The 21,717-nt window shown below is 51.8% G+C and overlaps 1 protein-coding gene across 1 annotated transcript in view; it reads right to left on the bottom strand.

Annotated features, from left to right (window-relative positions):
* Positions 1-6,788: 6,788 nt before the first annotated feature.
* TRAF3 (TNF receptor-associated factor 3) overlaps positions 6,789-21,717 on the bottom strand; it is a 63,954-nt gene continuing 49,025 nt past the window's right edge. Inside the window, exons 7-9 of the mRNA XM_012647129.1 lie at positions 16,468-16,608; positions 10,889-11,063; positions 6,789-9,719 (exon numbers count right to left, since the gene is read on the bottom strand). Coding sequence (XP_012502583.1) covers positions 9,148-9,719; positions 10,889-11,063; positions 16,468-16,608 — 888 coding nt within the window. The 3' untranslated portion in view covers positions 6,789-9,147. The remainder of the gene's footprint in view (positions 9,720-10,888; positions 11,064-16,467; positions 16,609-21,717) is intronic.

The raw sequence follows: 21,717 nt of genomic DNA on the forward strand, positions 1-21,717 counted from the left end.
GGGGGAGGGAGGGCCAGGGGAGCGAGTTGGGGGCACATTGTTGCTGGGGGTGGGTTGGATACAACTGAGAGGGGAGCCCTGGAGGGTGTGAACTGGGGGGTCTCCACTGGCTTGGCTGGAGCTGGGCCGGGGCAGGCAGAGCACCCCTGCTGGTGTGCAGCCATGGTCAGACCAGACCTGGGCCCTGTTCTGGATTAAATGCTGTGTGAGGCAGCACAATTCACTTAGCCTCTCTGTTTCATTCCTTCACCTGCAAAATGGGGGTACCAGTGCCCACCTCACAGGGCACGGCAGCCCTGGCCTGGCGGGGCAGGAGCGCCAGGAGACGAGGGCTCAGTCTTGGGGCCACAGTCAGGCCCCTTCATCCACGGGCAGAGAACACCGGGGAGCTGCGCCTGCCCCCAGATGCTTCTGCTTGCAAGAAGCCCCTGCAAGGTCCAGGCCGGGGACCAGCCACTGTCCCACCTCCGCCTCCACCCCTCCTTCCGGATGGGAGGGTTAATTTGTCACCTTCCCTGTCCTTTGTACTGAGGGGTTGTTAGGGGCAGGAGCTACAGCTGGAGGTGGGGGCACTGACCGGGCACCAGCAAACACTCACTGTCCCTCCCGGGCAGGGTCCCAGCAAGGCTGGCTGGGCCAGGGCGTGTGAATGGATGTGACCCGAGGCAACTTATGAGGGCAGTCTGAGGACCAGGGCTGGGCGAGAGCAGTCTCCCTGGCCTGTGGGGACATCCCAGCAAGGAGGCTGTCCGTGCTGGGGCCGGGGCCACAAGCACGGCCACAGCAAGCCCTCACCGCCCCACGCGGCCACCAACTCAGTGACAGTGCCCCAAGCTCCATGCAGGGGAAGCGGAGGAGGTGGAAGCTTCTGGACCCCAGGCCATGGCCCCCGTGTGGTCTCCCACCTCCCGTGCGCCTGCAGCTGGTTGGAGCTGACCTGGGCCAGCAGTGCAGGGCCAGCCACCCTGTCTGGGTGTTTCCCTCTGGGCGTGTGGCCTTGGGGCTTTCCACGCCGACCCTGGGGCGGCACCAGCAGTGTCCCCTTCGACAGAAGAGGAGACGGGTGTGCCTCGTGTACAGTGCCCCGCCTGGCACCTGCCTGCTGCAGGAGCCGGCCTGTCCCTGAGGCCCGGCTCCAGCCTCCGAGCCGACCCTGGGGTCGGGGGTCACTGGAAGCGGGTCCACTTGAAGTCACCGCTGGAGTGAAGGACGTGGGCTTAGAGCAGTTTGACAGTTGTCTTCTCCCTCAACCTTTAACTTGTAATCAAGGACTAAGACCTCCAGGCAACACCGAGGCACTCAAAGGACACAGGCCTCCAGCCTCAGAGCAACTTGCCGCCGCAGGGTCAAGGCACGGGCAGCGGTGACACTTCTGCCGTACAGCCCTTTGGTTCTCCTGGTCTTTTTACGTAACAAGAAATTGTTGATTTGGGATTGGATTATGCAACTGGAAACGCCCTGGACTCCACAATCCAGATCCAGTCTAGGTTTTTGCCACCTGTGACTCCCGCAGTGTCTCACAAGGCACCCGAGCAGGTCCGAGTGTCGCTGGACGCCGAGGTCTCCGAAGGCCGACAGAGCAGGGGTGGGCTCGGGCTGCCCTGGCCTTCCTCTCTGGCCCGTCTCCCCAAGTAGTTTCGAGTTTTAGTCCAGGCTCTTCCCCGGTGTGGTCCTCAGTGGGGTTTGGACACGTGGGGACTGCTGCTGCTTCGGGTGTAGAGACGGCGCCACCTCATAGCGCTGCCCGTGAGCCGGGCGCCAGGGGCCTGGCGAGGGACACTCTGCACCCGCTGCTGTCTCATCATTTCCTTCATCACTCAGAGCACAGTGGCCCTGTCCTGGTCCCCCTGAGCCGAGAGGAGGCAGGTAGAGGTCACAAGGCAGCCCGGCTTCCTCTCCAGGCCTGGACCATGACCCTCTGTTCCCAGCGCTGGTTAAGAGCAGGACAGAGGCACGCGATGGCCTCGTCTGCCCCCGTGGCTGGACTTAGCCCTCCTCCCCCTTGAGGTCTGGACATCAGGTTGGGGGCAGGAAGCCTGAGTCCCTCGGAGGAGCAGCTCAGACCCCCCAGTCAGCCTGCTTCTTGCCGCTGGACGACAAGACCTGCGCAGAAGCCCAGGGCCGAAGCTGGCTCCGTCCAAGCCCAGCGGGCCTTCGGGTTTCCTGCCCACTTCCTTTCCTACAGGACCCAGAGAAAGAAATCCGAAAAGGGAGAAAGAAAAGAATCTAGTTGTTGAAGTCCTGGCGGGCCAGCCCCCTGCAGTGGCGCTGACACACTCCCCAGTGTCCGGGGCACACTGCCGGGTGTCACTGTGTTCTGGCGTGGTCGAGGCCGCCAGGGGACCCCGGGCTTGAATGTCCGGGAAGGTGGATGGAGCGCAGGTCTCCACCATAGGGAGTGGGACTTGGGCCCCCGATGGAGGGACCAACAAGGTGGTGCTCCTGGGGCAGCTCCTGGGAGCCAAGGCAGCCACAGGCTCCCGTCGTGTACGCAGGGTGGAGTCCGCCTGGGCCCTGGGGGGACTCTCTGATGGCCCATCATGGCTGCTGCCAGCCTGGCCATGGTGGAAGCAGGGTGGACCTGCAGAGAGAGCCAGGCTGATGGGCCAGGGCAGGACCCCCAGGCGAGGCCCTGGGACCCTGAGGGAGGACCTTTGTTCCTGGGCCCACCCCTTCCTGCTGCCTGGTGGGCCACACTGGAGGCCAATGGCATCTCCTCTGCCCCTGGCCCCTGAGCTGTGCCTTGGAGGACAGGCAGGGGCTGAGCAGGTTGGGGGGCAGGACACTGGGGGAGGGCTGAGTGGTCCCCCACCTGATAATCTGGGGGCCCTCCAGGGAGATGCAGGGCTTCCTGCCAACCAGGCCTGACCCAGACAACCACCTGGAGGGATGAAGACGGGCCGCAGTAGCGGTGGCGGTGGCAGTGGCGGTGTCGGCCCAGGACCCGCCAACTCCCAGCCACGGGCAGCTGCCTGGAAGCTGCCGCACGGAGCGCCCGCAGCCGCCCACACATCAGCACTGGTGTTAACTCAGCGACAACCCCCTCGGTTCAGAAAGGAGTCAGGCGCTGTCCTTCCATGCTAGAGGAGGAACTTGAGCCTCCACCACAAAGTGGTAGAGCGGAGACCGGTCCCAGGTCTGTGGGCCGGCATCTGGGCCGGAGCGCCAGAGGTCCTGTTCTGGACCAACCAAAGACTTGACAGTCAGGCCCCCGGGGCTCCCTTGAGGTCAGAGCCATCGCCTGAAGGAAGGCGACAGGCTACAGGCAGGACCACATGCAGCTTGCAGGCCCCTTGCTCAAAACTGCTGAGGATTTCGAGATGGCAGCAGCGGGACAGCCACACAGGCCTCGGCCCAGGCCCTGTCCCCGGCCCAGCAGGAAGGAGGGCCCCTCGCCTGGAGCCCAGCCTGTGAGACACGGTGTGGTAAGAAGCCAAGACTCCGTAGTCAGATTTATTTTCCTCTAATAAGACAGTTTAGCATTTCAGTTTCGCATTCTACAGTCTTACGAACTTTAGTTATTAGCATCAGAAACACAAAAACATTGCAAGACCTCAAAACACAAATAAATATCAAATAAAACCACACATAATATACAGTAAACAAAAATATAAAACATAATAATGCTATCAGAAAATAAGACATGTTGCTAACTCATGAACAACATGATTATTGCTGAGCAATAACTTATACTTTTGTTTTTTCTTAGAAGAGCGAAAAACACAGGACGTGAATCACTGGTCACAATCACTTGGACTGTCAAGATGGGTCCTCACAGCGAGCGGTCACTACAGACGGCAATTTCTAAAACAGGCAGATTAAAAATACAGAGTCAAATGAGAGACAGGCCTTCTTTGGTCTTTGTTTTGGGTAATAGAACTGAACACGGGAAGTGTGCCATCGGAGAAAGAATGCAATTCTGAAAACGTTACACAGTTGTCTACATTGATTTACACACTTCCTTTATCACAGATGTCGTTCTGTAGATATTTCTTATAGAAATCCTTGGAAATAATGCCGGCTTTTGTGTTTTCCAATTAAGTCATTTAGTTTGCTGTTGAAGGTTATCTTACTTGTCTGAGGGGCCAAGTTATAAAAACCAACCGCCACTAATTACAGGAGTGGTACAGCGATCCTGCACTTTTAACCTTTTTCACGGCGAGAGTTCACAAGACAGACTCGGACACAGCACAGCAGGAGAAATGAAATGCAAGCTCTGCTCGGCCTGGAGGGCCTCCTCAGCCACGCGACAATCGGCCCCAGGGCGGGCCACGGCACGGCACGCCTGCCCCACAACGGTGTCCAGGACACCTGAGGCAGGTGGAAAAAGCCCCGGAAGGTTTCTGGGCCTCACCTCACGCCCCCACCAGCCCAGCTCCCTACAGTCCCAGTGCCTGGGACAGTGAGCACCAGCCAGGATGAAACAGCCATGAGGCCCAGGCCACCTGCCAACAGCGACCCCATCTGACCTGGACCCTAACGGGCACACTCTACTTTGGAGAAAACAGAGCTACTGAGATTTGCAAACGGAAGACAGAACCGTGATCTTGGGCTGAGAAGTAGATTGGGTGACAGACCCCCATTCATCCCACAAACACCAAAGTGAAGGAGCTCGCAGAACTCTCCCTGGCTCTCCTGCAGTCTAACAAGATCTGGACTAAAAGTAAAAAAATAGTATTTTACAGCTCGGCCTGAGCCCTTTTCAATGCACTAATTACCCCGAGCAGAGGCAGGTGGCTGGGAAGGCTGGGGAAGGGGCAAGAGGCCACCCCATGGAGTCTTACGCTGCCCCCTGCTGGGCTGGAGTGCCTGTGGCGGCTGCCACCCGTCCACGTGCAGAGGGAGGAAGACGTCGGTGCCCTCCCTGTCTCCCTTCGGGCCCTCTCAGGACACTACTGTTGTTTCAGGGTCTATCCAGATGTCCTTTCCTTTGCCAGACACCGTCCACTGGCTGCATATGCCGGGCCCACCACGGGTGACACCACGGGACGCTGTCCAGTGAAGGGGGCACTGTTGCTGATGACATCGGGATAGCAGGCGTCCACTGGGACACATGGCCCCTGACCCTGGAGCAGACTGGGGTGGTCTGGGGAGGTGGCTGGCTGTCCCCGTGGGACTGCACCTGACACCCTATGTCCTTGTTGAGGTGGCCTCCTGTGGTCACGGGGAAGCCTCTGCCAAAGAGCCAATTCAGTGGACGCTGGTGGCAGCGGGTCTGCAGGGCCCTGGTGGAGGCGGGTGGGTGCCCAGGAAGCAGGAGCCACCACACTTCACACCGTGGCTCCCTGGTGTCACAGGCCAAGGAGGACATGGAGAGGGGCAGGGAAGGAGCAGAGCTTCCCAATTCAACCAGCCGTTTTGGCATCAAAGGGACGTGGTGCCATCCCTTGGCAGAGGCTGCTCTGGGAGGGGGTCATGGACTGGAGTCACGACACAGGCCCCCACGAGCACCCTCCTCTGCCCACCCGCCCGTGAACACACACCGGCACGTCAAGGCCCTAACCCAAGGCTCCTGCGAGACCTGGTCTCGGGGGCGAAGCACCACCTTCTTGCTCGGCAAGTCTCAGAACAGTTCAAACAAATGCCTACCTTGCTGCTTCTGCGCTGCCCGTGCACGTGGGGAGCCCGAAGCCAAGCTTATAAACAGAGTCCCACTTAGGCCAACCCCAGCCCAGACAGGAGCCAGAGCCAAGAGGCCCAGCCAGCGCACCACGAAGCCCCACTTCTACCCCGCCGGCCCCTCAAGCCTGCTGTAAAGGCCCCCCACCCACAGCTGACCACAGCCCAGCCCCCACACCGCCACAGACACACCCTGACTTCCAGCTACTCAGCCTCCACTGGCACAAGCCCCAGAACCAGAGGGTCAGGCTTCTGAGCCCCGTCATGGGCCCGCTGCAGCCTGTGGCGCGGCCGCAGGAAGAGCTGTGCCCGTCCCGTGTGCCTGGCCTGGACCACTACAGCCCCCAGTGACCACCTCCACCCCAGCATCCCCAGCTCAGCCAGCAGCAGGGAGAGGCTGGAGCCACAGGGTTCAAGAGAAACTGCTCAAAGCAAGTAGAAACAGGAAGTTGTTCTCATTTCCATTAGGAAGGTGACAGGGTAACAGATTGGCTTAATTCATGCACAAAGGACTCAGAGTTAGTTTCTTTAAAGTATTGAACAGTTCTGTCCTGCTGGGAATTCCGCTGGTTTGGTAAAAGGGAAGCATACACCAAGACCCACAGAACACGTGCCCACCCTGCACTTGGGCTGCCGGGACCCTGCGAAGCGGGGCGGGCTGACCCCCGGCCTGCTGGGCCTCGGCCACAAGGACACCACAGCCCGGGCGGCCCAGGCGAGGGCACCGAGGAGTCCTAGGATGGAGCGACACAGGCACGTCCACAGTCAGGACAGCTCAGAACACTGTCCAAGCCACCTTCCCACATGTCCTGAGTACCCAAGAGATGTACCCAGAACAGAGACCAGAAGCTACGTGCCCCCCCAAGATAATCAAATCACACCAAGATGAAGCTATGACACAGGCCAAGCCTCAGCCTGGAGGACAGTGCTGGTTACTCAAGTTACATCCTTTGGGCCCCTAAGGTGGGAGGCCGGGAGCCCCGCCACACCCCATCAGGAACATCTGTCTAGGAAGGGCTACTAGGAATGTCCCACCACCAAGTGAGGGATGCTTCCCAGAGTGCTTCTGGGTGGCCCACACCCAGACCAGGACTTAAATCCAGAGCAGGGAAAATTTTTTTTACCAGACCAAGATGCTGCTTACCCTAAAATTTGTCTGAATATTGTACACACTTTTAGTGACTGGAAAGGAAGTCGCAGGGGTGTCCCTGTTGTTAACCCCTGGCCTCAGGAAAGCCACCTGAGCCAGGTAGGGACTGCCAGGAGGTCCTCCCTCCTTCAGGCCTCCAGGGTAGAACCCAGGGGACAGGCCTGGAGAAGGTTGGTGACACCTTTGAGGGAAGAGTGTTTTCTGAGCTTCTGCAGGAAGTCCTTCCTTTATGAGCAGGGACACATGACTCCTTTATGGGGACAGAACCAACGACACCAATTTGCCCCCAAAGCAATCCCAGGAGAGTGAAGAAAGGAAAGGCAGATGAAGGACGACCAACCGTTTTAACCACGAAAGGGCATGGCAGGCGCGTGGAACCAGTGAGGTCCCTCGTGGAAGCACGGGGATGGGTGTGTGACAGGAGGGCACTTCCAGCAGGCACTGGGGCGAAGGCACACCCAGGACAGACGGCAGCACCAGAGACAAGGTGGGCCACTAGGCACCAGCCAAGCTGTCCCCGCGCAGCCATGGGGAGAGCCCAGAGGCAGGCAGTCTGAAGTGCGCGGCCCAGCTGGCCAATCGTGGGCGCGGCTGTTGGACAAGTGGCACAGGTGTGGTTCGCACACATTGGTTTTGCCTAAGAAGCACCCGTCACGTGTAGCACCCATCAGTGGTAAGAGCACCATGAAGCGTGGTGCATAGCAAAAGGGGTACAGGGCAGGGCTCCAGGCTTCTCATCACAGTTGGACCTTTGAGAGACAGTAAACAGTGAGTTGAGAGAATGCCGTCCGAGCAGGCACAGGCTGGGACAACAGGCCCTGTGGCCACCCCTCCTGCCAGGGTGGTGGTTTAGGAATGCCCATCAATCAGCCGGGGCAGGCTCCCAGAGCAGCGGTCTCGAGAATGCTCAGAGGGTTCTGCTTCGAGCTGTGTGGGCCCCCAGGGCCCAGGTGGGGGCACGGAGAGACTCAGCTTCTGCCCCACACCTGCCTCCCTCAGGGTGGGACCAAGCTGTACTTGGACCAGGCAGCTCACTTTTGGGGCCTAGAGATTTGGAATCTGCAGTGATTAAGTAGCGGAGGCTCCAGAAGCCAACGGTGGAGCCTGGCTTCCCTCAGCGGGTACGGAGTTGTCTGAGGGCCTTGGAGAGACAAGGATCTAGTGGTGGAGAGAAAAGTCTGGTTAAACTAGCACTTTCTAGAATTATGCTGAATGCAAACCCAGGGTCGAGAAGCAGCATGTCACATCTAAGGCACATGTACCGTATGCCACCATCTCTATGCAAAGATGTTGCTTTCGGAGATCATTAACAAAACGCAGCAAGATGACAGAATGAAGAGACACACCTGCCGGGCCCTCCGCGCAGACCCCTGCCCACCCCTGGACACTGGACACAGAGACCAAGGCCGGTACTGTCAGCCACAGAGGGCTTGTCTGAACACATGGGGCAGAATTTTAAAAACTACAGGATTTTGTTCAGAACTCCAAAGTTCAACTAATGCCCTATTTTAGGGTGAAAACAATTATAAATCTGAAAATGATGCACAGCATCCATGAGCAATGTTCCTTTCATAATAATTTTGAAGTAGTGTCATTAACTACGACAGATATTGAAGGTTTACATTTCTAACGAGAAATAACAACAGATTGAATATTCTCTTTCCTATCACAAGTGATAACCAGTGTTTGATATTTTACATTTTCTTCCAAGAAATATCAGTCTATCAACGTTTTAAAATAAAATGTTTGCAGTAACAATTATTTGTAGAACTTTAAATTAAAAAATGATTCTGAATTTAGAGACTTTCAAAAAAAGACCTAGGAGTACTTCAGGGTCTTCTGACAAACAAATTATTAAAACAGAGACCAGATGAGGCCTTAAAAATAGACAATATACTATATTTGAAACAAGGTTGCACTCTTGAATTTTAGAATGAATATATCAGAATTGCGTTATTATTTCATAAATTCTCCTTTTACTTAACATGCTGACATGTCCAGCTATCCCCACATGTGTGTGTTTTCTTTTTTTGGTGTTCAAGTTTAAGGAAGAAAAATCATGTTTCTTTTGTTTAGCATATATGTTTTCCACCTTAATTAACTAGATCTTTAAAAATGAAAATGAAAACCTTCTCTGACAGCAATATTTATCTCGTTGAAGGATAAATAATTCTTCAGAGTGAAGTGTTGCTAGTCTATAGAAAACATGTCAGGTGTGTGTTCATGTGTGGCTCCTCCTGCCGGCCGTGCGTCCACCTTCTGCCGCTTCCTCCGTTCCACAAGGTCCTTTTCTGAGCTCGAGGACCTCGGTGAAGACAGACTGGTTCAAACCCCCCAGAGGAGTTACCTTCTGCTAAATCCTCCTCCCCAAGGACTCGTCAGGGATCGGGCAGATCCGAAGTATCCACTATGACTTTAATAAAAATTGTATCATCTTTAATATATGTCCCGTTTTCTAGAACAGTTTGGGCCACAAAGACCGGGCAGCCAGAGGCGATATTCATCTCTCCGGTGGGCTTCTTAAAGCTGCTGCTGTTGGGGTCGGGCTTGAATGCATCTCCCAAATGACGCCGCGAGGACCCCTGATCCATCAACATGAGCGTCACTTTCTGCTTAAATGGCCAAGGAAGCAAAGCATCATACTCTCCACGCATAATGACAAAAAACAGCGACAAGTGCGTCCCCTTCCCCATCCCATCCCCGTTCAGGTAGACCCTGGCGCACATCTTATAGCCAAAGTAGCCCGTGTAGAACGGCTGGCTGTAAAGGGACAGGGTCTTCCCCATGACGGCCTCCTGCTTCCGCCGCTTGTAATCTCGGATCTTCCAAATCAGCACGCCATTGTAGCTGGCGGTCTCAAGGACCTGGAACCGCAGGTCCATGTCGGCCAGACGGATGTCGTGGACACTCAGCATCTGGTCATGACGGCTCAGCTGGGACTCCAGCAAGCCTACCGTAGGTGAGGAGAGATTTGGCGAATGAGACATATGAATGTCAGAAAGGTTAGAAAAGCAAATCCACGCCAGCATTTCTTTTTTTATTATTATTTTTTAGAGCCGGGATCTCACGTTGCCCAGGCTGGCCTCGAACTCCTGGGCTCAAGCGATCCTCCTGCTTTAGCCTCCTGAGTAGCTGGCACTACAGGTGTGAACCACCTCACGGGGCTCACACCAGCATTTGAATTAAATAACAACATAACAATCACTGTGGCTGCTGCAGGTGAGAGCAGCAAAACACCACACAGATGCCCTGAAGCGTCCCTCCTACAGGAGAGCCCAGGCTCCTACACCACGTCTATCCAACACTCACGTCCACGGCGCCATCCGGCTGGAGGAACTGTCGGGCCACAGCCTGCTGAGATGGGATGCCCTGGGGGGTGGCCCTGGGCCTGCGTGTCACAGGGCACCTTACTGCAGGGTCGATGACAGAGTGAAGCCTGCCTTGGGCGGGAGCTCCTGGGGGGCAGAGGAGAGCTGCCCTCTTGCGCACGCTCCCTGCCCTCCAGCCGCCAGGCCACGAATCATCTGTGTGCTCTGAGTCTAAGCCGCTCCCGTCTACTCCAATCCACATCCTCTGCCTGCTAATCCAACCCCAGTGCACTGCAGTGATCCTCGTTCCCTTCCACATAATCCCTTCCATGCAAATATTCACAATATTCTTTCAGTCCGCAGAGCCGCAGACCCACATCTGCCACTGGATATCAGGAACATGCTGGCTGAGTGCATGGGGGCAGTGCCCCCCATGCCCTACCAGCTCCTGTCCCTGGGGCTCTTAGCAGTGTGGCCCGGAGCACCCTGACCAACAGGCCCTGGCCTCGCTCTGTGCCTGTCTCCACTCAGGTCCGTGCTGTGGGTCACCCCTGTGGCCCTGGTCTCTCTTGGGCAGGGCTTCCTGCAGGGGCACCTGCCCTTACTCTCTACCACACTGGGCCTCCCACGGAGGGGACAAGCCTAAGCGGGGAACGTTTCTGTCTTTACTAATGGAAGTCATCACACCGCTGCACGTGTGTTACCTGTAACTGGAAAGAGCTGTTCTAAGGCAGTGTGTGCCCAACGCATTCACACCAAGGCACTCGTCTGGGACCTGGAACGCCCATCTCTGCTCCTGCCCCCGCCTCACCTGTGTTCCGAGCCACCTGTCCAGCGCTCTTGTCCACGCTCTCCAGCTCAGTCACGCGGTTCTGCAGGGATTCCACGCTGCTCTTCATGCTGTCCGCTTCCTCCCAGTTCTGCCGGAAGGGACGGATCTCTTTGTCGAGCTCCTTCAGTTTCTCCGCTTGGCTGTCTATTACTCGCTTCCAAACCAAAGGTGTTAAAAAAGCAACAACCAGTTAGGACTCTGAAAACGCCAAGCCACCTCCCATCAAATACAGGCTGGCCAGGAGCAAAACAGTCAGCCACAGAGGCCCCTGGATGAGGCCACCCACCAGCGGCTCCAGCTCCAGATGGGGCAACCTGAGCTGGCACTGCTCCTGGGAGCTCCCTGGGACAAGCCTGCGCTCTGCAGGGAGCACTCGAGGTGACCTAAAGCCAGACGGAGGACGATCATTCTTATACAAAACAACAGAATAATGTCCCACTACGTCCAATGTGCTTTGCCAACAGAGAACCTTCAGGACAGAGAAGTGACAGGCGCCGAGGGCTCAGATGACCAGATGCAATACCTCAGATGTACGCTCAGGGCAGGCTGTAGCTCCTGCCTGGGCTTCCTCACCTAGGAGCATCCCAAGGGTCACCTGCTGCCCGGCTCTCACACATGCACATCCGGGCACCAGTCAATCCTGTGGCTCTCCCGTCAGATGCCTGGATCTGACCTCGCCCCCACCCCCATGTGTCTCCTCCCAGGCTGGCGGCCCCTCTGCAGGCTCGCCAGGTTCCACGGCATCTGGTCCAATGCCCTCATGTACCTCAGAGGCCACAGGTACTGTACTGATGGTCCCTGCTTCCCAGCGGAAGGGACAAGGTAGAGAGGGCTCATGTCCTCAGTGCAGGACCCACAGGGTCTCAGGTTAGGATGCCAGAGTCACCCCTTGTGGCCTATTGCCCCTTTAAACATCTGAGGGCCCCCTATCCCGCTGCCGGTCCAGGGTGGAAGTGTGGCCCCGTCTCTGTTGCTGCAGAGGGTGTCCCAGAACTGCACCAGGATCCTGGGAGACCTGACCTCACTGGCTCTACACAGGGCTGGTGGCAGGAAAAGGCCCCGAGGTGGGTCCTCAGGCCCTCAGTGAAACCAAGGGGACCAATGCCGACAGGAGTGGGGCTCCTCCTCCCAGGCTGCCAGCTCTGCGGCCCCTGCCCCCCAGAGAGAGAGGCAGGAAAGCAGCAACACTGCTGCCAGACACATGAGTGGCTGCCAACAGCAGGCCTGACTTTGTGCTATCTTACTTTAAATAATTTAGAAAGCCGTTTTTCCAGAAACAGACCACTTGTATTTATGGAAAGATGAGAATCGTGCTCCAGCTCTGGTGGCCCAGTCAGGGTCTCGCTCTATTGCCCAGGCCGGAGTGCAGAGGCTATTCACAGGTACGATCACAGCTCACTGTAGCCTTGAACTCCTGTGCTCACATGATCCTCCCTTCTCAGCTTCCCAAGTACCTGGGATTATGGGCGTGTTTCACCACGCTGGGCTACTTTTTCTATTTTTTGTAGTGACAGGGTCTCACTGTGTTACCCAGACTGGCCTTGAACTCCTGGCCACAAGCAACCCTCCCATCTCGGCCTCCCAAAGTTCAAGGATTACAGGCACGAGCCGCCATGCCCAGCCGGTTTTCACTTCTAAAAAGAATATGCATTTTGAAATAAGCTTGTGAAGGCCAGAGAGCTCAGTGCCGGTGCAGTTGCAGACTGGCCAAGCCGCTCTGAAGCTGAGGCCCATGCAGGTGCTCAAGGGACAGCCCCAGGGCCCACTGAATTCACTTCTCCTTTTGGGTCTATTTTTAAACCTTTATGTTTCAGCACCTTTGCTGGCTGTTACCAACCATGAAGGAATAAACATGGCAGGTTTGGATTACTTTTTTGGGGGCAAAAACACAGTGTTATTCTTTGGCAAAAACACAGTGTTATTCTTCCTGTTCTTTCTAAGAAAGCTGATGTTAGCCAACGTTTAAAAAGTAAGGATTATTTCTCTAAAAAAAACCTCTTTCTATATCAATGTACCTTTATTTTAAACAAGTACATATGGCCAGAGGAATATTTGATTCGGTCACAAAGTCTGCTTTTAGGGGATGGTACTAGTGACATTAATGAATATCCCAAACCACAACGTCCTTCTTTGCTGTGGTTGTTTCTTCACCCCTTTCGCCACCGTTCCCCACACGATGCCTTCTGCGTGAACATCGCAACGCTCCCCCACTGATACCATAAACTAGGCTAGCGTGGCTGCCAATGAGTAGAAGAGGCAAGTTAATGAAAACTTACTCAACAGAGCTCTGAGAGGCCATTTTGTAACAGGGGACACCCAGGAGTGAACCACGAGTCACAGCACGGCCCCCGACAAGCCGCTCGCCACTGCCACACCTCAGGCCCCTGGTGCGGCGCCCAACCCGGCCTCGGCCTCATCTCAAGCCCGGAGCCTGAGTGAGGCGTCTGCACCAGCAGGAGGCCGCCCCCGCGCAGCAGGGCACCGAGTCAGGGACACACACAGCACACAGCTGAGGCTCAACCAACACAGGAGTTCCCACACAGCAAGGCAGAACACCCCATTTTTAAAATAGGCCTTTCATTTGTATGAAAGGCCCAGTTTCAAAGCAGAATGCAGATCTAAGTCAAGCTTTCTCTGTAAAATGCAGAAAACGCAATTCCACTCTCAAAGAGCATACCCGCAGCCGCTGCAGTTTCTATAAAAACAAATCTTAAATGCAGGTGTGGAATTTTACTAGAAAAAAGAATTCTGAGATGAATGGTATCGGCTGCACTCCATAAACAAACCCTCATCAGAAGATTTGCTTTCAGAGAGCGTCGCCCCACAGCCTCCCGCACTCACACCTCAAGGCTTCGATCACATTGCTTGCTGTCACTTCTCACCCTCAGGCCACTGGGACCTCGGCACACAAACGCTGTCCAGTGAGACAGCCTGGTGGAGCTGTGGAGGTGGAGCGAGGGCCGTGTGGACGGAGCGCCGCCTGCCTTCTGTTCCGGCCCCGAGCTGCTCTGCTCGGGCCCTGCAGACCCCTGACCGCAAGAACCACCTGTCCATCTAGTCCTGCTGGCAGCAGGAGCCCGGGGTCAAGCTCTCTTTAATTGAGAAAAACAGGATCTCTGGGAAGTAAAATATTGAGACAGCCCTTGCTGGGCCATCAAGAGCAGACTTGCTCTTAAATCGCACTGCCCTAATGCACCCCTGCCTGTGTCCCCACCAGCCACAGCCCAGCCATCAGGCACTCCATACTATCAGTGTCGGGATTTTAGGGTCTACTGGACAATCAGACAAGGAAGGAGACAACCCTGAGTAGCATGTGCTATTGTCACCAAGGTGGTCCACATGCAGGGCTGAGGCAGCACCGAGGGTAGGGATGGGTGAGGTAAGGCTTCCTGGAGGAGGTGGCATTTATGCTGACATCCGAGGTGTTTGAGAGGAGCTGGAGTTGGCCAGGAAAGGAAGGTATGGGGAAGAGGACTCAGGGACATCTGTGCAGGAGTGTGGCACCTCTCGAGGAGAGAAGAGAAGGTCCGTTTCATTGTGCACAGAGTGGGACAAAGCTGGGAAGGTGACTGGTGGCCAGTCACAGGGGTCTTCTGGGCCACAGTGAAGAGTTAGGTAAACCCTTCCTACCAAAGGGTTCGAAGGTGAGGACTGGAATATGAGGAGGACATGGGCTCCAACGAAGAGGGTGGCAGAGGGTCTGAGAGCACGGCGTGGCCCACCTGCAGCCAGCGCCCCTGCACACCTGGGGGTTTCCATCAGTGTTTCTGGACTCTCTCCTCGCCAGGCAGGCTGCCGGCCCCACGGTGCTGCCAATGGTAAGGCCACATCCCACCTTTCACAAAACCTCGCAGTTGCACGCCCTTCTACGCAGCCCACTCCCATCAAGTGGGTGCACACTGCGAGGCGTCCGCAGCACCCTGCACGCAGCCCCTGATCCTGCACTCACGGAAATCACGAGCGTCCAGCCTGCGCTGAGCCCCTTTCTTCAAACATGGCCGTTCTCTTCCACGCTTTCCTTTCCGTGGAGGAAGGAACCCTCCTACTTACGATAGGTCAGGGACACTGACAACTGCCATCATTACTCAGTCTCCCCTTCTCTGGGCTTGTATGACTCAGTTTCCCCCTTTCTTTCTGACTTAACACCTTATTGGTTTGTTCAGTCACAAAAGTTTAAAAATATAAATCACACACAGTAGTGTTTGTACTAAAAAGTAAAATAAATGAAAACTTCTCTGGCTGGATGAGGAGAAAATGAAAGAGATCCACGCACATGAAATCTCTGAGGTTTTGAACAGTGTATTTGTACATCGTTGTGTATATTCTAATTGTTTTGCTATATATGCTATATATGAACCCACTACTTATTCATTCTCTCTTCTGTCGTGGGTATTTTTATAGGCGACTGTCCGGCATAACATTAATTTCTCTTGCCTTTCCACCTGCCTCTCTGAGCCTCAGACCAAATTCAGTAGCTGTAATTTTGAATAGCTAAAACTGCTCACCAGGCAGTACTGCAGGTGGGGGTGGGCCATGGCGTGGACAGGTCACCATGGACGACCTGACCAGCACACTGGTGGGACCTCAGCAAAATGCCAGGGGCTTCCAGCAGGAGGCTTGTTGGTGTTTTATGAGACATTCTACTTTTCTGGCTTGATTCGATACTAGTGATGTGTGCCTTTTCTAATACAATCTAATGTGTTTTTTCCTTTTCACTCCGAGTAACTACAAAGTTTAATACAAATGAAATTAGTTTCATGAATCTTCATGCAATTCAAGGCATTATGATTAATCTCCAAATGCCAAAATGGGAGAAAAGGCATTCTCCGAGATGCCACGAATCTGCGCTATTAGAGATGTTTTCTCTTACAGATGATTCAGGGAAACACATCATAAGTACCGAAAAACCACTTCAGTGACACCAGTGACTCTTCCACAGGTGGGTGTGATACACGTGGGACTTGCTGTAACCAATGTACACTACCAGTAAGTTAACGTGCAGGTCGTATCTGTGATAATCTAGACACAAGCACCTAACGGAGCCCTGTCCTGATAACAGAAATGAGCAGCAACATTTCATCAGGCCCATCTATATAATCACCTTTATCCGAGTGGTAAAGGTTTATTAATTTGTTTTGGAGGTTCGTGTGGATCATCGTGGTGAAATAAAGTAGGGTGAGTATGTGTGTCACTAGAAAACTCAGCAGTTTAGTTTCACTTCACTTCAGGAAGTGAAACTTTGCAAACAATAAGAAGTCTTAAATAATAATAAAACCCGCTAATTTTTAAAATGCAGGCCGTAGGCCTTCTTTCTCCAGCAGAGGATCAAAGGCACAGAAGGGAGGTGGTGGGACCTGCTCTCCAGGCAGAGAGGAAACGGCCAACCTGCAGCTTCCCAGGCTGGGCTGGAGCTACCCCAGGCCACCTTGCCCAAGTCTTCACTTAAGCAAGAACAAGTTGCTTCTCTGCTTGTCCAAGGTCAGGGCTTCAGCTCTGAAGCCCTAAAGTGGAACATGGACGCCTCCCCTTTGATCCAGCCACAGCCTTACGCTTATTACCTGTAAGTGAAGTATTTTGGATTCATTATTTCGAAGCATTTCCTTTTGTCTCTCAATTTCAATTTCAAAGCTACATATCTGATTGTGCAAACTCTGTATGCTCTTGTTTTTCTCTACACTTTCATTCTGCAGCAAGGAAACCTGAAAAAGGAATGTAAGAAAAAGCGGTTTTAATATTAATTAACAACAATGATAATGACAGTATAAGTTTCACAATATAGGCCTTCTATTAGCTTACTGAAAGGAGTTCCAGAAGAAAAAATCCCTTCACACAGAAAATGGAAGTCCGGGTATTTTTTTTTTTTTTGAGACAGGGTCTTGCTGTGTTGCCCTGGGTAGAGAGAGTACAGTGGTGTCATCATAGCTCACTGCAACCTCAAACTCCTGGGCTCAAGCCATCCTCCTGCCTCAGCCTCCCGAGTAGCTGGGACTTCAGACAGGCACCACCACCCCTGGCTAATTTTTCTTTTTTTAGCAGAGACGGGGTCTCGCTCTTGCTCAGGCTGGTCTCAAACTCCTGAGCTTAAGCCATTCTCCCTCCTTGGCCTCCCAGAGTGCTGGGATTACAGGCATGAGCAGTGTGCTGGGCCGGAAGTCCTGGTAATTTAATAAGAAATTCTATAAACTATGTGTCTCAGGATCTCTCCCAGTGATTAGGGTGAGGCAAAGTGCAGTGGCTGATTGAATTTCCAAATAAATGAGATGCTAATTTTTAAAGTTTTTGCAAAAGTTTTTACAAGAGTAGCTTTCAAATTTTTGCCAAGAAACATAGTAAGAAATACATTCTTACATTTCACTCCATTTATATAAACATTTGTGTGTGCATATACCTGAAAAATAGGTTTCACAAAACCATACTTGCCCTAATCACTTATGATGTACCCTGGTATTTTCCATTTTATTCATTTTTGAAAAACGCTAGTCCCTGGAGGACATTATGCGAAGTGAAATGAGCCAGGAACAGACAGAAAAATAGCACATGATCTCACTCAGGTGTGGCATCTGAATAGTCAAACTCACAGAGGCAGACGGTAGAATGGTGGTTACCAGCAGCTGGTGGGGTGGTAGGGATGGGAAGGGAGAGGGACTGGGGAGATGTTGTCACGGTGAAAGGTACAAAGTTTCATTAGATACAAAGAATAAGTTTTTGACATCTACTGCACAGCATGGAGACTACAGTTAACAATAATGTACATTTCAAAATTGCTAAAAGAACAGATTTTAAATGAAGTGAGGTGATGGATAGGGTAATTAGCACAATTTAATCATTCCATGATGTATACATATATCAAAACATCACACTGTACCCTATGAATATTTACAATTATTATTTGTCAATTTTAAAAAATGCTAGTCACAACCTACTAAATTATTTCACATCCACCAATGGGCGCAACCTTGCAGTTTGAAAGGCCCTCTGGACATAATGAGCAGGCGTGGAGAGGAGAAAACTTGCACAGTGCTTCACTTTACCCTCGGGGCCAGCTCTTAACCCTCAAACATGGGATGGAGCTGACGCCTGAAGAGACCCTTCCACAAAAGGTCAGCAGAGTCACCCCGCCATCAAAGGAAGGGCCTGCTGAACAAGCATTGCCAAGCTCACCTTTGACCTTTCCAAAATCTCTTGAAAAATAATTAGCTCCCAAGGACCAACGAACACCTGGTCTTAAAAGGTGCTGAGATGAGTTTGAGGGTAATTCTTACAAGGTTTCCTTCCTCACGAGATTTCTACAAAGGGCACTGTGACCCTGGCGAAATGCTCCCATCTATCAACAGATGGGTCTACCTATCCTTGGGGTGCTGCTGCCACCCCAGAAGACCCTGAGCTCCGTGATGGAGCTGATGTGTGCCTCTCCAACGATGAGCCATCCAAAAGCATCAAGTCCTGGGGACTGGCCTCAGCCACGGGTCACAAAGCTGATGGCCCGAAGGCGTCTCAGGTGTGATAAAGAACAGATTCCTTAATGCCATCAAGGATAACCAACCTGCAGATAAGTGTTCTTTCCATACTGGACACAATCTGCTAAGGCAAGAAGCACCTTTAGAAACAATCACCATCTATTTTTTATTTTAAAACAAATACAAATTTACTAAGGAATACAATGTCACATGGACAAAATACGACTCACTTTCCTAGGATTTTACTCAGCAAAAATTGACTTTCCATCCTAAAGTATAATGTCTCCCATGTCCATGAACTCCTACAAGTGGTCGACTTGCACTAATGCAGAACGGGCCACGTGCAGCGTCGCGCGGTGCCTGTCTCACCTACAGCTGCGGCTCACGCCCTTCCATCTATCACAGGTGAACACAATTTCCAGACTCGTTATTCTCACCCCCACAAAAAGAGACACCATTTATGCCAATTCTTGACAAAAATCTCAGCAATATTTCCAAAACCACTGACAATTCTTTTTCTGCAACAAATCAAGCACCTGAGTATGAGCAAGAGCAACTTATAGCAATAAACACAGATCATGCCGTATTAAACTTGACTTTTTTCATTTAGGGACTTCCCTTATTTACCTTTTAATTTGATTTATTTCTTTTAATCAAAGAACCTAGCTCCTGGGTGCAGACTGCCGCTTTCATGCCTCCGTTAGGCAGGCGTCGTCTGCACAGGAAAGTCCGCCTGGGAGGTGAGTCTCCACGAAGCAGCACGACACCCACATGGCAGAGGAAACAGAGATCCCTTGGCTGGCCTCCCCTAAGACCCCCTGCACCCAGAACATCCTTCACTCTAGCCTACTTTCATTTCCCTTCGATTTAAGCTTTCCTAAAATATAAAATTGTTGTTTTTAAGTCCACATTTTACAAAACAGTTTTTCTTTAGTTTTAACACAAATGTAAGGATCATCAAGCCTTTTTGAATCAACATATTCTATTTTCTATGACAGATGAACTAAATAACCTAAGAGATTCCAACTGAATAACACTATAATGATAAATTCCATTTTAAGAAAACATAAATATCTCCATTCTTCATCCAGCCTTTACTTTTGGAGCTAGTGAAGGGTAGGCATGCACCTTCTCAGGATCATAAGCCGAGGCTCAGTTGACCAAAGGCCAGGGCCAGGGGTTCCGCTCAGATAGATAGTTGGGGAGAGACTAATCCTTGAGCGACCTCTCACGTATCTCCATGGCAAGACGCTACAAAGCACCCCACGCTCTCAGGATTTCCACTGTGACCTGGCTGATGATAGTTTAAACACACGAGGTATTCACAGAGCAAGAACTTGCTGTACTATGTGTAGGCAGGTTACTCTGGTATGTCCTGGGGTCTCCAATGATGTGAACCACTCACTTAGAATGGGGAGAAGACCATGAAGCAGGAAGGAAGGACATGAATTCCCCACAGGAACCGAGCCCAAAAATCCACTTGGTGACAGCAACTGTCAAAAATTGTCCCACTAGAAAACCACATACCTCAGAACCACTAAACTATTATGTAACTAGTACAAGTATAACAAAACTAACTCTTAAAATGAAAGGAAGAAACTTTTAAATAAGAAACCATCTATGAGAGACAAGAAGCCTTGTGATCGATGCCTATAATTTTAAAAAGGTAGAAACAGAATATATTCTTTAAAAAGAAGGGAAAAAAGATTTATAGGTAAACCATCACTGAACTCAGCAAATCCCATGTGCTCATGGCAAAATCGCCAACAATCTATCCAACATGAGTTTGATTTCACTGTCCGACAGAACTCTTCCGCTCTGCATGTTCATATAACACTCCAATCTTTCATTGCTTCCCAACTTTATTTTTTTTTTTTTTGAGACAGAGTCTGGCTCTGTTGCCCTGGCTAGAGTGCTGTGGCATCAGCCTAGCTCACAGCAACCTCAAACTCCTGGGCTCAAGCGATCTTCCTGCCTCAGCCTCCCGAGTAGCCGGGACTACCGGCATGCGTGCCACCATGCCTGGCTCATTTTTTCTATATATGTATTTTTAGTTGTCCAGATAATTTCTTTCTATTTTTAGTAGAGACGGGGTCTCCCTCTTGCTCAGGCTGGTCTCGAACTCCTGACCTTCAGCGATCCACCCGCCTTGACCTCCCAGAGTGCTAGGATTACAGGCGTGAGCCACCGCGCCTGGCCTGCTTCCCAACTTTAATCAAGCATTTATATTAAAAAACTATTTTAAGTTAGATTTAATGAAAATCTTTTGATTTAAAATTTTAGACTCTTTCAAGTACATTTAAATTCTAAACTGCTTGGAGTTAACACTTGAAACAAGATATTCAAATCTTTAGAAAACTCAAATGTCCACTCCACTGGCCACTCTGATTCATCGTAATACCCTTCTAACTGCAATTTCTCAATACATGTTTGTTCAATGTATTTTTTTAATTTTTGTTTTTATTTTTGTAAATAAGCCACAATGGGAGATCCTATAACAACTTCTTCTCTATTAATTCTTGAGGTTTTCATCTTGTCCTCATGAAAAGGTGGCCCTGCCAAGCTGGATTTCACATCAGAGAACAAACTCTACCGGAAGGATTTACAGGAAGGTGCCTGCTCGTGGGCCCAGCCCCTGCGATGGAGGCCTCTTGAAAACAGCACGGGAGGAGAGTAAGCCTGGCTGGGAAGTGCTCCTGTCTATGTGCTTAGTGCACCAAATTTTCACAAAGTGTCAACAGAGACAATTGATAGTAAACACTGGTGATATGGAAATGTTTTTTCCTATTTGTCTCTCACAAAAGACAGACTATAAAGCAGTTAATACTGGTAACTGTCCAGATCACGGTCGGCAAACTTACTCTGTAAAAAGCCAGATAATAAATATGTTGAGCTATGAAGTTCACACGGTCTGTCTCAAGTCTGTGCTGGAGAGCGAAAGCAGCCACAGACAATACGGAAATGAACGAGGGTGGCTGTGTCCCAAAAGAACTTTATTTACAAAAAAATAGGGAAAGGTTGGAAGTTTAATAATCCCTGTGCTGGATAAATGCTAAAATAACTGCAATGTGACTGGGGGGAAAGAAGCACTGTCTGCTTGCTTGGCAATTATAAAACAAAGAACAAACGGAAACAAAACACCTTCATTTATGAGCTCAAGATCACACAAAGAGAATTTACTTTTCTGATAATCTCTTGATGCTGTTTCTTTTTTTTTTTTTTTTGAGACAGAGTCTCACTGTGTTGCCCTGGCTAGAGTGCAGTGGCGTCAGCCTAGCTCACAGCAACCTCAAACTCCTGGGCTCAAGCGATCCTCCTGCCTCAGCCTCCCGAGTAGCTGGGACTACAGGC

This window comes from Propithecus coquereli, unplaced genomic scaffold (genome assembly GCF_000956105.1).
Source record: "Propithecus coquereli isolate 6110/MARCELLA unplaced genomic scaffold, Pcoq_1.0 Scaffold256, whole genome shotgun sequence".
NCBI lineage: Eukaryota > Metazoa > Chordata > Mammalia > Primates > Indriidae > Propithecus > Propithecus coquereli.